Source organism: Leucopleurus acutus (genome assembly GCF_964270905.1).
Source record: "Leucopleurus acutus genome assembly, chromosome: 3".
NCBI lineage: Eukaryota > Metazoa > Chordata > Mammalia > Artiodactyla > Delphinidae > Leucopleurus > Leucopleurus acutus.
In genome coordinates this window covers 41,030,560-41,048,241 of record NC_139145.1, presented here as the reverse complement: position 1 = coordinate 41,048,241, position 17,682 = coordinate 41,030,560, and the positions used below count along the sequence as shown (strand labels likewise).

Below are 17,682 nucleotides of genomic sequence, written 5' to 3'. Positions count from 1 at the left end.
GAATTTTTTTTAAGAGGATAGATCCCATGTTATGTTCTAAATCCAATTTAAAAAATTAAGCCTATTTTTAATATATATATATGTGTATATGTTTTGTTTATATATGTATGTGTGTAGAGATATATATATATATATATATACACACTCTGTTTTCAAAATGAAAAATTTAAAAATCCCTTTTTTCTTAATTTTAAAAGTAATACAGAGACTTCCTGTTCCGGGATGAGGCAGAGTAGTTGCATTTCTCCCCATTCCTTCTGCCAAGTACAGCTAAAAACCCTGGATGCTATAAAACAAATATAAGAAGACTGAAAGGTAGAGAGAAGGCAGATTGTCTAGTTACCTGGAAAAACAAGGGAGTGAGTTCTCTAGTTACCTGGAAAGACAAGGCAGTGAGTTCTCTGAGTTTTCTTTTTACTTCATAGTTGGGGTGCTAGAGATACTGACAACCTGGAAATGTCAGTGGGCTCAGACAAAAGCCTGTTCTCTCTAGACAAAGAACCAGGAAAGCCACAGCCTAGCAAGGGAGAAAACATTTAGTTAATAACCACTTGTGCAGAAAGGAGTCAACGTGGGAGGCCTGAGCCTGTTGTCGCCAGAAAGTCCTGTTTGCAAGGTTGGCCCTTGGCTGGCATCTGGGAACTTCACTGATATTTTTCTGCACTAATATTAAACCTTCCCTAAATGAGAAGAGTGTCTCACTGTGCCTAGATTGTTCATGGAAACCACGTGGTTTATGCTGCTCACCTGCTTTCCTTTTGGGAGTGTGAAATTGATATTAGCAAGTGAGTACCTACATGACCAGACCTCCAAAAACCTTGGGTAAAGAATCTCTAAAGAGCTTCCCAGGAGAAAACCCTTCATATGTGTTGTCACAATTCACTGATTGAAAAACTGAGCACACCATGGGCCATTCCACTTAGAGAGAACTCTTAGAATCTTGTGCTTTGTTTCCTCTAGGCTTCATTCCTTGAAACTTTTCCCTTTGCTGATTTTGCTTTGTAACCTTCTGCTGTAAATCTCAACTGTGAATACAACAATAAATTGAGTCCTGTGAATCCTCCTGGTGAATCATTGAACAAAGGAGTGTTCTTGGAGACCACTGACACATTGCCATACTCCAACCAAATATCACAAGAAAAAGTGGTGGTTCCACCACCTCTGTCAGCAGTAGCCCAGTGGGAAGTCTAGCCTTTCACCCTTGCCAGGCTATAATGAGGTACTCCAACTCCCTTCCAGGATGGTGTCAGAGAAGACTGAGTGGGAAGCCAGAACTTTTACTATCTTCCAGTGGAGGTCATGTGGGGTGTAGTGATGAAGCACCCCTCTACCTCCCAACTTGGGTGGTATCACTGGAGGCTCGTGGAGAACCTGAACCCTCACCCCTGTACAAGAGTAATGGGGTGCCCTTTCCTGTCCACATGGGGTGTCAAAGGAGGCCTAATGAGGAGCTTGGATTTCTACCACAACCACGAAAAGTATGTGAAGAAATAATGTCTAAAAATTCCCAAACTGGCAAAAGACATAAACATATAGAATAAAAATGTTGAGTGAATCTCAAATAGAATAAACCTAAATAAATCTCCACCAAGACACAGCATAGTCAAACTTCTGAAAGCTAAAGACAAAGACAAAAATTCTTGAAAGCAGCAAGAAAGAAACAATAGCTTATAAACAGCAGGAAAAACATTTTTTTTTTTTGGCGGTACGCGAGCCTCTCGCTGTTGTGGCCTCTCCCGTTGTGGAGCACAGGATCCGGACGCGCAGGCTCAGCGGCCATGGCTCACGAGCCTAGCCGCTCCGTGGCATGTGGTATCTTCCCAGACTGGGGCACGAACCCGTGTCCCCCGCATCAGCAGGTGGACTCTCAACCACTGCGCCACCAGGGAAGCCCAGGAAAAAGCAATTTTATTGACAGATTTCCCTTCTAAAACTATGGAGGCCAGAAAGAAGTCGCACAGTTTTCAAGTGCCAAAAGAAAAGAACTGTCAATCCAGATTCTATAAGCAGTGAGAATATGCTTTAGTAATAAAGGAGAAGTCAAGACATTCTCAAATGAAGCAAGCCTGAAAGAATTTGTTGCTAGCAAACCTATCCTAAGAGAATGACTAAAAGAAATTCTCTAAACAAAAAGGAATCTTGGGACATAAGGAAGAAAGAACAATGGAAAGAATAAAAATATAGGTAAATACAACACTTTCCCTCTTGAAATTTCTAGGTTGTATCTGATGATTGAAGCAAAAATTATAACGTTGTTCAATACGGTTCTCAATGTACGTAGAGGAAATATTTAAGACAATTATAAACTAGAGACAGGAAAGGAACTTAATTAGCGGTGAAGATGTTTATACGTCACTGGAACTAGTAAAATATTACCACCAGTAGACTGCTAAGTTATGTATATATAATAGAGCAATCACTAAAAATTTATACAAAGAGATACACTTTAAAACAATACAGACAAATCAAAATGGAATTCTTAACTCATCTTTGAGTAACCAACAGAAAGACAGGAAAAAGAAAATAGAAAAACCAAAACCAGAAAACAATAAAGTGGCCGACTGAAGCCTTAAAATATCAATAATTGCATTACATACAAATGGTCTATTTTATTTGTAAAAGCCAAAAAGTGGAAACAGGGCTTCCCTGGTGGCGCGGTGGTTGCGAGTCCACCTGCCAATGCAGGGGACATGGGTTCGTGCCCCGGTCCGGGAGGATCCCACATGCCACGGAGTGGCTGGGCCCGTGAGCCATGGCCGCTGAGCCTGCACGTCTGGAGCCTGTGCTCCGCAACGGGAGAGGCCGCGGCAGTGAGAGGCCCGCGTACCGCAAAAAAAAAAAAAAAAAAAAAAAAAGTGGAAACAACCACAATGTCCAAAAGGTGGTTAGACAAACTGTGATAAATCCATACCAGGGAATCCTTCTCAGCCATAAGAGGAAATGGACTACTGATACACACAATAGCTTGAATAAATCTCACAGGCCTTATTCTGAGTGAAAAAGGCCAATCTCAAAAGGCATATACCATATATTTCCGTTTACATAACATCTGGAAATGACGAAATCATAGAGATGGAAACCAGATTAGTGACAAAGGGTTAGGAATGGTGAGAGAAATGGGGGTGGGCTTGAGTATAAAGAGGGAGCACAAGGTGTATCTTTGTGGTGATGGAAGAAGTCTGTACCTTGATTGCAGTGGTAGCTATATGAATCTACATGTGATAAAATGGCATACAATTATATGCACACACATTGTACCAATGTCAATATCCTGGTTTTGATATTGTACTATAATGACATGAGATCATTAGAAAAAAGTGAGTGTACACATAATCTCTTTTTGCAACCTCCTGTGTATACATAATTATTTTAAAATATGTATAAACTGTATACACGTGTATATATCTAAAGCACAGAAAAGATTTTCAAGGATAGGCCTAAAAATTAATACTGGTAAGGATATGTTTATACTATTTTTGTTGTTGTTGTTTTTGGCCATGCCACAGAGCATGTGGGATTTTAGTTCCCCGATCACGGATTGAACCTGTGCCCTCTGCAATGGAAGCAAGGAGTCTTAACCACTGGATCACCAGGGAAGTCTTGTACTATTTTTTTTAAGTTATTATTATTTTTTGGCTGTGTTGGGTCTTTGTTGCTGTGCACGGGCTTTCTCTAGTTGCGGCGAGCGAGGGCTACCCTTTGTTGTGCTGCATGGGCTTCTCATTGTGGTGGCTTCTCTTGTTGCGGAGCACAGGCTCTAGGTGCGCGGGCTTCAGTAGTTGTGGCACGTGTGCTCAGTAGTTGTGGCTCACAGGCTCTAGAGTGCAGGCTCAGGAGTTGTGGCACATAGGCTTAGTTGCTCTGCGGCATGTGGGATCTTCCCGGACCAGGGCTCGAACCCGTGTCCCCTGCATTGGCAGGCGGATTCTTAACCACTGCACCACCAGGGAAGCCGCCTTGTACTATTTTTAAAAAAAGAGAAAAAGAATGCAAAATTATTGTAAAAAATTCAAATACAGAAAAATATAAACAAGGTGAAACTCACCTGCTCTATGATGCCATCGAGAGATAATTTCTTTCATCCATTTAACAAATACTTACTGAGTGCATCCTATGGTGCCATGAACTGTTAACATTTGCTGTGTATTTCAGAAATTTCCCGCACATCCAGAGTCAATTACAAATTGTAATCATTATAAATCACCGATGTTATTATATGTATAATATGTATTATTATATAATCTCTCTATTCTCTACATTCTATTCATCCATTATTCATCCATTTGCAAATATGTATTGAGTACCTGCTTTAGCCAACATCATGCTATGCTCTGAGGATACAGTGGTGAATAGAGCAGACATGGTCTGTTTCCTCACAAAGCTTACAGTATAGTAAAAGATTGTCACTAAACAAATTGTCTGAAATAGACAATTACCGATTATGTCAAGTTTAGACAAATGCAAACAATGCTTTGAAATGCCCAACTGTGAAAGAAAGGATAGTAGTTATGACGGCAAGATACTGTAGCATGTTTATCATTGATGGAAATGAGCCTGTAGAGAGAAAGAGGTTAAAAATACAAGAGCAAGAGAGAGGGATACTGCATTTATACAAAGTTTCCTGAGAGGGAAGGAGCCAGAGCACAAATATAAGGGTTGACTTTGGGTAGAAGGAAATTGCCGCATTGAAACAAGCAAAAGAAGTGAGGACAAGTGCAGATATAACTTAGTTTGTAGATTTGGAGGTCTGAAGTTCAGGCAATTCCTCTTTGAGACTTTCTATTTTCTTAACAAAATATGAGACAATGTCATCTGCCAAAAGCAAGGATGTAAACTGGAAGATCTGAGGTTGGAAGAGAGTTGACGTTTTAAGTAGTCGTTTGGGAAAGCAAGATGAATAGAGAAAAGCAGTAGTTCACTGGCCAGGGTGAGTTAAGGGCCTGCAGAGTCTGTTCTATGGGGTAGATTCTAAACATTTTTAGTTAATTGCAGTCAGGGAAAAAAACAAGGGTATAAACATTAAAAGAGAGAAACAAAGTGCTGTAGTGCACTAAATAAAAAAAAAAAGAAATTAGAAAGAGGATTGTTTTTCAACTGGAAGGACAGGAAGAAAACGGCCTGAGAAAGGGAATGAAGTAAAGAAGTCAGGGGAAGATGAAGATACATGCAGAGGGGTAGTAGCTTTCTGTCTGGGGTGCAGGAATGTCCTTTTGTCTTCCAATCCAAACATGGGCACAGTGGTATCAGCAGTTTACCATCTGATTTATTTATTTATTTATTTATTTTTGCGGTACGCGGGCCTCTTACTGTTGTGGTCTCTCCCGTTGCGGAGCACAGGCTCCGGACGCGCAGGCTCAGCGGCCATGGCTCACGGGCCCGGCCGCTCTGCGGCATGTGGGATCATCCCGGACCGGGGCACGAACCCGTGTCCCCCCCATCGGCAGGCGGACTCTCAACCACTGTGCCACCAGGGAAGCCCATGCCATCTGATTTTTTGAAATTGTTCCACATTTCTTTTAATCACTTAGACGTGACAACCTATCAAAACCCTATGCAGGAATTCCCAGGCACCTTTAGTTGCTGCAGAGAAGTATGAGTGAAGCACAAGTATATCATCCTCCACACATTAGAAAAAGGCTCTAGTGAGCAACAGGAGGCAGACGTTTAATTTTTCTCTTATTGGAAGTTGTGAGTGGCTGTGAGCCCCTTTTTAGGTCCACTTTATATACATTCCTAGTTACCACGAGTCCAGTTCTTTTATTTAATGTTATCTTTCAATCCACTCCAAGTGTTTTCTTAACATTATTTTTGATTTAATGAATGTTTAGTTAAATATAAATGGAGTTGGAGGAACTGAAATATAGGCATAAGATAACTTAAAATCATCTGGTAAATGGACCAAGTCTAGAAATGGACTTGGAGGAACTGAGATTTGGGCATAACTTAAAATCATCTGGTAAGTCTCTGCTACCATTATTCTCTGAGAAATACTACTGTTCAACACTTGGCTAGATAATTTGTAATTATTAAATTATTTACACTCTAGTAATACCAGACTTATCATCAGACTCTTTGTACAATGGCTATTCCATGATTAAAAGGAATCTCCTTATGTATCCTGTTGTTTAGAATTAGTGAAGCTTAAAAATGTTTTAGTTCACCGTTCTGTTAACAAAAACAAGTTTCTCTAACCACAACAGCAAGAATATAAAGTCGCCAAGAAGCTATTTGGCACGTGAACAAAGCAAAAAAGATTGGTTTGAAAGAAAATTCATTCTGGAGTCCAGTCCCTTGTCTTTTGGCCATCTCTTTGGCTAGACTGCTAATGTGTGACTTTTGTACAAATTCTTTTAACTTTGGGTTTTCCGTTTCCCATTTTTTGAAGGATAGCGGGAATACTTGTTACTGAAAATACGTTTCATTTTTAAAAATGAGCAGATACTCATACATTACTAGCGCAATAAAAATTACCAAAAGAGGGAAGGAAAACGTAAAATAGTTTGTGTGTCTTAACTAAAAAACTGTTAAGACACAAAACTTGGCTCTTTGCTTCCATTCCATGACAGCCAAAAGGGAAACATGGATCAGTAACACTGCTGTCAAGTAGAAGGAAAAATACAAGTAATTCAAGGACCTAGTGCATACTTGGGGCCAATATTATTTTCTCCCTTTCCCTTCCTTTTCAAAACCTAAGTTTTGTTTGCCGCCACATACAACAATCTAGTGGGCAATTATTAACTTCTTTTTCTTGCCTATCATAAAGTGATGCACGTTGGGAATTCGCTGTACCAGACAGCGGCTGCTCCGAATTTCCATTAAACCCTGGAATTCTTTTGTCAGGGTTTGTAATTGGCTTTCTTAGCATTCTGCAGGAAGATGGAATGGACCTGGGAACGGGCGGGTGGAGACTAATTCGATACAAGACTACAGTAATCTCGATGCAGCTCTCATGAGATTTGCTTCCTTGGTTCTCTGAGACTTGGGCTTGCCCCTTCCCTGACGATCCTGTTTCCTCTTCCATTGGGTAAAACGGGTAGAATTCTAAACTCCTGAATTGGTGGCCCCTGGTGCCAGGTAGAGTTCTCAAGTCTCAAGTCTCAAGACCTCAAATATCACCTTTCAGGCCTCATTCGGAACATGAAAAAGCCACACAAGTTTTAGGCCCGAGTCCCAGGAAGATCTCAGCACACCTAGCTCCGACTTTGGAGAAACAATACCAGAGACGTCACACCCCCGGCAGGGCCTACCCAACTCAAAAACCCGCCAGCGGACGCATGCGCAGAACGGGCGAGGGACGGAAGCCATCCAAGACTCGCAGGCATCCGTACAGCGGTCACATTCTCGGAAAGGCCTCGTTCCCTCGTCGCGGTGAGGAAGTCCCTGGCAACGTCTATGTAACATCGTTGCCCGGAGAGAAACAAGGGAAGCGACCTTCCGCTCTCTGGCGCGCTTCCGTTTCAAACCCTAACTTCCGGTTCGTTAGCCGGTTCCGGTCCCCGCCTCTCACTTCCGGTCGCCTTGGATTCCGCTGCGCTCGGTTCCTGCGTCCGCTCCTGCCGGTTCCGCCGCGCTCCAGGTGAGGGGACGCGGGGCACCCCGACGCGCCGTGGGGCTGGGGAACCACAGCTTTGCTGTCTCGAGACCCGGCCTCCACTGTGGCCGGGCGGGCGGGCTGGTGGCTGCTCGTGGGGGCCCCGCCCGCGGCTGCCCAGGTTCGCGGCCCAGGCCTCCGGCCCCGGCCGGCTCTTCACAGGGGCCGACGCCCTCCCATCCAGCCTCGTCGCCTAGGTGGAGGGCTTCCGGCGCCTCAGTGGATTTTGCGTCCCCAAACCTTTATTCCTCCCTCTTCTGGGGTTTGTCCGTCTCTCCCTCCTCCCTGTTGAACGGATTCCGGCCCTCTCGGGTTTTGGGGTCTCTGCCTGCCTTCTGTGCTGTCTCATACCAATCACTTCCCACAGCTCTTTCCTCTGCACTCCCTCGCAGTTGCTGCTGCCCTGCTCTCCCGAGGAGGAGTTGACAGTACTTCAACAGTTACCCTTTACTGGGCGTGTTTAAATTTAACTCCCTCCCCTCAATTCCCAAGGTGTTAACTTTTGCTGCTGTTACTTTCAAATTAACCGCCTTTGCTACTTTTTAGTTGTGTGGTCTCGGGCAATTTGTTTTTCCTCTTTTTCAATTTTCTGGTCTGTATAATGAAGACAGTAGTTGTCAGTTTAGGATTGTGAAGATTAAATGAGATTATTCAATTAAGTTGTTGAGCATGTTATTATTTTCCTATCTTCACCACCATTCGTATTGCTTTTTATAGTATACAAAGTGATGTCACGGCTGTTATCGCAGGGATTAACACTATTCTTGTCAAGTAAACATTCCTGCCCTGACTAGGCAAGTCACCACTGTATGTTAGGGAGAAGAATTTACCCAAACAGCCGTTCTTGACTGTAGTTTCACCATAAAGGTGTGCTCCTTGCTTACTTGTTCGGGTTTGATTGCCACATTTACCCCTAAAATCATTTTTCAGTTTATAAATCTGATAGGGTCCGCAGTGATACAAAACATTAAAATTGTGTAAGAAAGAAGGCTAAATGTGAAAACATAAAATGACTCATGCATTTGCATTGCATTGCTCCATTGTTGTTAATGATCTGAATATTGAAGGAATGAAGTTCAGTAACTGAAAAACAGTTTTAAGGACTTTATGCGGTAAAATTTTTTATGGTGTTTGTTTTGTTGTGCTTGGTCCTTTAGAGCAATTGTCAACTTGGAGATCCCACTTGTGGCATGGGTGATGATATTTGTATACTGCTTTACTAAGCATATAGAGCCCATGCCATCTGGCACATTTTTTTTTTAAGGCTGAGAAAATTGAAGAGCCTAGAGCGCTGGCTCTCAAACTTTAGGATGCCTCAGAGATGGGGGGAGGGGGAGACAGAGATTGTTAAAACCCAAATTGCTAGGTCTCTTCTCTCCAGACCCAGTTACATTCCCAACAAGTTACCAAGTGGGGTCAATGCTGTTGGATGGTCTGGGGACCACACTTTGAGAACACTGGTCTAGAGGTGCAGTGACTTGTCCATGCTTACCTAGAGTTCAGGTGATCTCACTTCACATGTTCTGCTCTGCCCAGCACAGTATGCTGTATTAGTGCTATTTGCATTCCTAGCTCTTGTAAATTTTCAGTTTTATTTCCACTTCTCTCAGAAAAATAATATTTAAATGATATTTCAGTTTGACTCAAAAGGGCCATTTGGCTTTTTATTGAGGATTATAAGGTTTGTTAGAGCAAGTTCTCTCCAAATAGAATACATTGCCCTAAAGTAACACACCTTCTTTAAAGTTTTAGTAGAGCAGGTTGTAAACATAGAATAAATGTAAGTGAATTTACGGTGCTCTTTTCTAATGGGCATGTTGAAGACATCTTAAATTTTCAAATTACGTTTGCATGTTAAGATTTATAATTTGCCTTCTTTCTTGCAGTTGGTTGTAATACTTGAAGAGTGAAGTCAAATGTTGTATTAAATATATGACAGCATTTGGAAATACCACTACTTTGAGATTAGAAAATCTAGTTCTCTGACCTGTTGGGGGAACCAACTTATGAAAACTGGTAGAAAGCTTTATGGGGGGAGGAGACCTACATGCTATTGTTGATGAGTGACAGCTGCTATATAACCTTTGTGTACTTATATCTGTGCCTGTAGGTTTTGTATTTACTGATATTTGGTGCCTTAACTCCTGTAGGTGCAATTCAAGAGAGACAGTTGTGTAAGGGAAGAAAATGAGATTTAGTCAGAAGACTTGTTCTGTTATCAGCTATGTGCCAATGAGCAGATTACATAACCTCTCTGACTATTTCCTTAATTGTAAAAGAGGGACAGTTCTTATCAAACAACCTTGTTAAAGGAGATTGAGTAAAAACTGTCCAGTGTATTAAATATGAAACAAATAATGGCCATTTACTATTTAGCGCAGTTCCTGGAACACTTCAGTTCTAGTTTTTAGAACAACTTATGTAACCAGTACTTACTTGTTTAGAGCTTACTATGTGCCAGGTAGTATGTGACTTACAAAAATTAATTTATTCCTCTTAAGAACCCTGAGAATTAGGCAGTATTAGCATCCCTGTTTTACAGATGAGGAAACCTAGGCACTAAGAGTCAGTTAGCTTTCCAAGGTTAAATAGCTAATAAGAGGGAGAGCTGACCTCTGAACCCAGGTAATCTGTCTCTAGAGTTTATGCTCTTAACAACTCATTGTCCTACCTTGCAAATGGTAAATGAACATGGACGGTCCATCATGGAGGAACTTGCCAGTAGCATAAACCTGATCAGAGAGGGAGGAATAGTTAGCTCATTTATTGCAGCTTTCCACTTGAACCATGAGAATCTGATAGAATATTAGGAAGTTGTAACTTTAAGCCAAAAATTGAGAGGGTGGGAGAATTTTAACTTTGACTCCCGATAACTTTTGGCATTCTGATAACATTTCTGTAAGTAGAAAATCCTGTTTCTCTATCATCAAGTTGTAAAATAGGACTCAAATGACAGTTTATAAAACTTAAAGTTGCAAGTTTACATACATCTTTGATATATCTGTTTTAACTTGTGTATGCCTTTCTTTCTAGGTATCTTTCTGAACAAAAGCTGCCTCATCGTATGTTTCAAGGATGGCTCTTCCTATCATTGTAAAGTGGGGTGGACAGGAATATTCAGTGACCACACTTTCAGAAGATGATACTGTGCTAGATCTCAAACAGTTTCTCAAGACCCTTACGGGAGTACTACCAGAACGCCAGAAGTTACTTGGACTCAAAGTTAAAGGTAATTTTCTCCCTTCTTCAAATTTATTGCATTGATATATTTATGAATCTTTATATTAGCTATTATCTGTTCACTTTAATAAGTCTTTCCCCTTGGAGATTTCTTTGATAGGGATATCCCTAAATTTTTTTTGATGGTACAAGTAAGAATATTTAAGGATACCTGAAAATACCACCACTATTAAGATTACTTTTGATTTCCTCTGACAGTTGATGTTTGCTTGTTAAACCTGTGACACGGAAGTCCCAGGTAAACAGTGTAATTTCTTTCTTTCTTTCTTTTTTTTAAGACTTATGTATTATTTATTTATTTAAATTTTTTTTGGCTGCGTCGGGGTCTGGTCTTAGTTGCGGCACTCGGGATCTTCGTTGAGGCATGCGGGATCTTTCTTTGTGGTGTGTGGGCTTCTTTCTAGCTTTGGTGTGCGGGTTTTCTTTAGTTGTGGCGCACAGACTCCAGAGTGCATGGGCTCTGTAGTTTGTAGCATGCGGGCTCTAGTTGAGGCGCACGAGCTCAGTCGTTGTGGCGCGCGGGCTTAGTTGCCCTGCGGCATGTGGGATCTTAGTTCCCTGACCAGGGATCGAACCCTCATCCCCTGCATTGTAAGGCGGATTCTTTACCACTGGACCACCAGGGAAGCCCCCAGTGTAATTTCTAGTATCTGTCTTCTAGCACAGCCTTTTCATTACAGTTTGGGCCTTTTATTCTCCCCAAATTATCTTTTCTGTTTCAAAAGTAATAATGATTTGTAAATTATAGGCAGTGTTCACATTCAGTTAAAAGGCATTTTCACGGTGTTTGTCTTATCATTGAATGTTGAGTTCTGAGTAGCAGTAAATGTACAGTTATCTCAGGCACTCAATTTTCAGGACTTTCTGGAAAACAGTCATCTTCATCTTGAACAACAGAATAAAACATGAATTTATTTTGTTTAGTTAGTTGAATTAAAGGTGTTCCTCTAAGAGTTGGGGAAAAATTCCAACCTTGTGTTAATTACTACTTCTTAGTGTGTTAGAAATTGCTAATTCAGCAGTAACAGTTTGTTAATTTAAGGAAAAAAACTTGCTGTGGAATCTGTACCAAACCTTTTAATGTTAGGGTTTTGTGTAATGGGATAGTGAAACCAGCACCTGAACTTTAGTGAGAAAACAGTCATTTGCTTGTATTGTAGGCAAACCTGCAGAAAATGATGTTAAGCTTGGAGCTCTCAAACTGAAACCAAATACTAAAATCATGATGATGGGAACTCGTGAGGAGAGCTTGGTAAATGTTTACTTTTGTTACCATTTGTCCCTTTGAAGATATTATGGTTTATATCACACTGTTGTATCATAGTTTTAATTGTGGTAAAATTGTCAGTTTAGCAGTCGGTGAAAAGTAAAAGCTGCACAATGAATGTGTTATTAACTCAGCAGAAACCAAATACTGGGAAATTTGTTAGTGTATAGCTAGATGTAAGTGTAGTAGTAGTGCTAATGGTCAAATTTAACATGGTAAATCTGCCCAGTGAACATATATAACGAAATATAAAATGTGGAAGTTTTCCCGTAGTGTGTGCTTGCAAGACTCTTGGACTCAAATCGTACCTCTTATTTGTTTTTTATGCTATGAATGTATTTGTTATGTTAATGATAATATGGCCAAACAAAACTATTTTTCATCTTAATAGGAAGATGTCTTAGGTCCACCTCCTGACAATGATGATGTTATTAACGACTTTGATATTGAAGATGAAGTAGTTGAAGTAGAAAATAGGTGAGTACTTTTCATCATCAAAGGAAATTGGTTGTAATTTGAGAAAAAGTGAATATTTCATCTGATCTTATTTTTCGTTAGGGAGGAAAACCTACTGAAAATTTCCCGCAGAGTAAAAGAGTACAAAGTGGAAGTTTTGAATCCTCCTAGGGAAGGGAAAAAACTTTTGGTACTAGATGTTGATTATACGTTATTTGGTAAGTCACCTAAAACTGTGCTCCATCTCTGTTATCCACAATGGCATTTTCCCCTTTTATTTGTTTGTTTTTCCCTTGCAATATGAAATATTTGAAAGCTTTTCTTTTTATTTTAAAAGTAAATCATTTTATTGTAAGGGAAAAAAGAAGTCATCCGTAATCCCAAGATCCAAAGATGACCACTCATATTTTTATGTGCATCTTCCAGGGTGTTTGTATGTATGTCCGTTTTATGTTTACTTAATGATATATTGAACATCACAGTCATTTAACATTCATTGTGAGTTAAATATATGTATTTTTTTGGTCAGGCGCTTTTCTAGTTTATGAATGTGTGATAATTTAATCAAGTGATTCCCTATTGATTAACACTTAACATTTTATGATTATTTAAAAATCATTTTTGATATTTTATTCCTGGTTTTCTATTTAATTATGTTCAAGGCAGATTCTTTTCTTTTTTTTTTTTGCGGTACGTGGGCCTCTCACTGTTGTGGCCTCTCCTGTTGTGGAGCACAGGCTCCGGACGCGCAGGCTCAGTGGCCATGGCTCGGGCCTAGCCGCTCCGCGGCATGTGGGATCTTCCCGGACCAGGGCACGAACCCGTGTCCCCTGCATCAGCAGGCGGACTCTCAACCGCTGCGCCACCAGGGAAGCCCCGAGGCAGATTCTTGAATTTAAAATTTCATGTCAACAAAAAAAGCAATTTGTTCTTTCATCCTCTAATATTGCCAGAAATGATTAGTTAACTCCTGATATTAGAATGGATTTATTTACCTCTAATCCTTAACTTTAAGTACATGTCATAAGTAAGCGTAAATTTTAAAAAAAATTTGATTATTAAGTTAATCAAACCTGTTATTTTGGTGAAATATGATTATATTTGGTAGGTAAATGGCTAAAAAGTGAGTATATGTGGCCCTAGTTTGTTTTTCATATCCTAAAATAACATCTACGTTTTAGAGATTAGATGAGAAAAAAATTTACTGTTTATTATATAAGCCTGAATTCTGGATATTGGTCTTTGCAAATTGAACAGAATTGATCAATTAAAATTGGATTGCAAGAATATTGAATTGTGTGTTTTTTTTGTTTTTTGTTTTTTTTTTTGAATTGTGTGTTTTGAAGACATCCCTTTGTCAGCTGATGTAAGTTAGTCTGAAGTAGTTTGCATTTGAGTGTTTATATTACATTTCAGAAGTTTAATTGATATTGGGTACTTGTCCATGATAATAAACTAATCATCATCTCTAACTGATTTTCTTTTAGACCATAGGTCTTGTGCAGAGACTGGGGTAGAATTAATGCGGCCATATCTTCATGAATTCCTAACATCTGCATATGAGGATTATGACATTGTTATTTGGTGTAAGCTATATTTCTTGTTTAGATTTCCATGAAAATAAGTTGTTCCTTATATTACTCTGCTGTATAAAATGTGACTTAAATTTTATATTTTGCAAATTTCTGATGAAGCATGTTTGACTTTCTTGCATCACAATATAAACTTATGTGCATTTGCCAAATACCGCTGAAATAATTAAATATAGGAAGAGAGTAGATTATGGTGTGAAAAAAAAATGGCCTTATTTTCACAAGACCCCACCTTGATTAGGATCTTTTCTTTCTGATCTTTGCTGTAGAATCTTTGATGCTTTAGTATATTGTTGCTTTCTCCTTTCTTCATCACTCTAGTCTCAAAACACTTGGAGAAAGATATGTATTTAAAAAAATTTTACCGTGATGTAGTTCAGAAATAAAGGCAATATGAATTTACTCAAGGAAAATTAATAAAATTTTTATTAAATTTTATTTATTTAATAAATAAAGCAGTGTTACTTTAGCAGGGCTAAAGCAGTGTTACTCAACTTGTGGTCTGCCATTCCAGGAACTTACAGGTCTGTGGTAACAGTGAGTTTGCTCCAAAAAGTAAATTTACTACATTACTGAACGCACTGTTTAGTTCAGGTGACAATCTTTTTGTGGTACGACCTTCTGAAAAGGGAAGGGGAGTGTATTGATTTACATCTCACCTTCCCACAGACATTTAAAGTTACGTCTTGGCAATGTCATAAGCAGAAAAGAGCTATCCTAATTGTGAATTAAATAAAATCCCTAAAGATGGTAATCGTACTAGGTTTTTGATGAGAGGCCACATAGTTGTTCTGCAGTTTGCAAATTTCCTTTGTATTTTCTTTTATTATCAGAGTATCTCAATAGTTTAGTGTTATTATGAGTACATAGCCATTATAATTCAATACATAGTTAAATACATAATTTTCTGGTTTTTAAGATACAGAGGAGAAAGCTTTCTGGGAAATAGGTTTTTGTTCAGCAACTCTGACATCTGAGATGACATTTGAGAAAAAAGTTTATCCTCTAAATGTTATTAGAGTAGACTTAGGGACTTTGAGGACATTTTACAATCATATGCTTAAAATAAATTTTTTTTTAAAATAAATTTCATGGTAGTACGTTGAGAAGGGCACCTCATTTTGGAGCTAAATAGACTAGGGTTTTAATCCTGGCTCTGACCTTACTTTGTGACACTAGGCAGGTCAGTTAATTGCTCTGAGACTTAGCTTCCTCATCTGAGAAATGAAGATAAATAAATCTACATTACAGGGTAGTTGTAAGAATAAAATATTGGTATAGCAACTAGTAACATGTCTGACATGTAATAGTTTCTTAATAATTAGAAACTCTTTTTATTAGCTGTAAATCTTTCTGTTTTTCATCTGGGGATTATAGTCCCAAAATATATATTGAATTAAAAAAATTGTTTTTCCCTGTCGCCTGATTGTTGTCATTGTAGATACATCACTCTCTAAAATTTTAGTTCAACTGACCAGTTTTGCATGTAAGGTGATTTTGGTTCTTGTATGTGTGCTAAAGATTTTTATTTTGAGGACTCAGCTCCCTCTTTGCCCTTAAAATAATATACACACACTCATATACACACTTTAAATAATTGAACTCCTTTTTCCATTTTTAAACATTTTACTTTGTAATACCTATATAGTTTAGTCCAATAACTTGAGATGAGTAGGGCACATAAAACTGAAGTTTGAATTTTTATCAGTGTTCTCAGAAGTGGTTGGTGTGTGACAGTGAGCAGGAACGTGACATAGATAGGGTTTGTGAATTTAGTTGCCTCAGACTTCTTGTTAAAAGCTGCTGGACTCAATGAGCACTAAGTTTGCTGAGCCTGGCAAAATGCTAATTTTCTTTAGCATTTTTCGACAGTCTTCAGCCTAGCAGTCTTCAACATAAACTTTTGACACATAACATTAATCTGCTTATATTGACATATATACCTGTGTGTTGCCTGGCAGTAGGAACGCAGAAGAAAATGGAGATCCAGGCACCCTAAATTCAAGCTTAGAACTGATAGAGAACAGTATTAGGGCTGTTTTTAAAAGGGTGGTTAGGTCTTGATTTATGAATTCCTAGGTTCAGAGTTCTTTTGAGCATTGGTTACCTTATCTTTTAGATAAAAGTTGTTTAAATGTTATTGTCTTGAAGACACACTAAAATAAGTTTATTTTTATAAACAGTTAAAAGGAATTTACCATAAATATGCTAGGGATTATTTGTGATGTATTTGAACTTATAGTCTTGCTTAGAAAACTTAACTAATTTATACAGAAGAAAGATTTTTTAAATGAAATTCAAGCTTTTCATACATATTGTGTTATCATTCCTCATGTTTTAGCTGCAACAAATATGAAGTGGATTGAAGCTAAAATGAAAGTAAGTGTTAGAAAACAGTCCATTTAAGAACGTTTTGAAACTGCATTTGTCTTTTTAGAAAGTTCCGAATTGAATTAATTTCATTGTCATTGGAGGGCATTTAGTAGCAAAACAAATGCCAGTATCAGGAGTTAGAGGTGTGTTTAAAGTCTGCTTAATGGTGGTTTGCATTGATTACCTATGTCTTTTTCAAGAAAAAGTACAGCAAAGCTTCCTCTCCTCTTTCTCCCATTTTACACTAATACTTTCTTTTCCTTCTTTTCTCTGGTGTGTGATACTTAAAGGAGTGATGCTCTTCTAAAATATTAAATTGGAAAGTAACCTGTTTCTGGTAGTACATTGAAAAGGGCCCCTCATTTTAGAGCTAAATAGACTAGGGTTCTTTGGACTATCATTTATCAATTTTGCTTCGTGAAACTAAAATGTTGCTAGTTGTTGAGCAAGGTGTGGTAGCCAGGGGGTAGAAAGTTGGCATTATGGGAAATTATAGCTGGACTTTTCATAAAGCCTGGGATTTTCCACATTATTATATTTTAACCACATGAATATTTGTATTTATAGGAGCTGGGAGTGAGTACAAATGCAAATTACAAGATTACCTTCATGTTGGACAGTGCTGCTATGATAACAGTGCATACTCCAAGGAGAGGATTAATAGATGTAAGAAGTCATTTTACTTTTTATTTAAAGACTTGCTTGTTTTCTGGTGTACTTTTATATTTATATTGATGGAATAAACTACACAGAGTTTAGAAATACATCTGAGTGGATAATAAAGTATCAGTTGAGTTTTGACATAAGATGTATTTCAGGTTAACAGATATGAATTTTAGTGACAAAGTTAAGGATCTTGAGGAAGGACTGTCAAGAAAGGTCATGGTTAATTGTCCCGTGATGATAACAGCACAGTGTTGCTAAAGACAGAGTAGGTGTGAAAAAATACTGAATGTTGTCAAGGAAGATACTAGAAACAGACCAGGACACACTTGCCCTGCCCTCTATGAAACTGATAAATAAAAGCAGGTATATCATGATGCATGTACTTTGGGGTTATGTACGTGAAGCCCTAGAGAAAGCAATAAGAACCATCAAGAAAGAGTTGGGCTAAAAAGATTAAGGTTCTTCACTTTGTTTACGTGTCAAGTAACTAGTCATAT

General features: G+C 38.8%; 1 protein-coding gene across 2 annotated transcripts in view; it reads left to right on the top strand.

The window, feature by feature from the left end:
• Positions 1-7,273: 7,273 nt before the first annotated feature.
• The window catches only part of UBLCP1 (ubiquitin like domain containing CTD phosphatase 1), a 35,940-nt gene continuing 25,531 nt past the window's right edge, over positions 7,274-17,682 (top strand). For both annotated transcript variants that reach the window (XM_082836589.1, XM_082836588.1), the window contains exons 1-8: positions 7,274-7,576; positions 10,625-10,820; positions 11,992-12,083; positions 12,490-12,575; positions 12,657-12,772; positions 14,042-14,140; positions 16,488-16,525; positions 17,087-17,185. In XM_082836589.1, the coding sequence (XP_082692715.1) occupies positions 10,667-10,820; positions 11,992-12,083; positions 12,490-12,575; positions 12,657-12,772; positions 14,042-14,140; positions 16,488-16,525; positions 17,087-17,185 (684 nt within the window). In that variant the 5' untranslated portion in view covers positions 7,274-7,576; positions 10,625-10,666. The remainder of the gene's footprint in view (positions 7,577-10,624; positions 10,821-11,991; positions 12,084-12,489; positions 12,576-12,656; positions 12,773-14,041; positions 14,141-16,487; positions 16,526-17,086; positions 17,186-17,682) is intronic.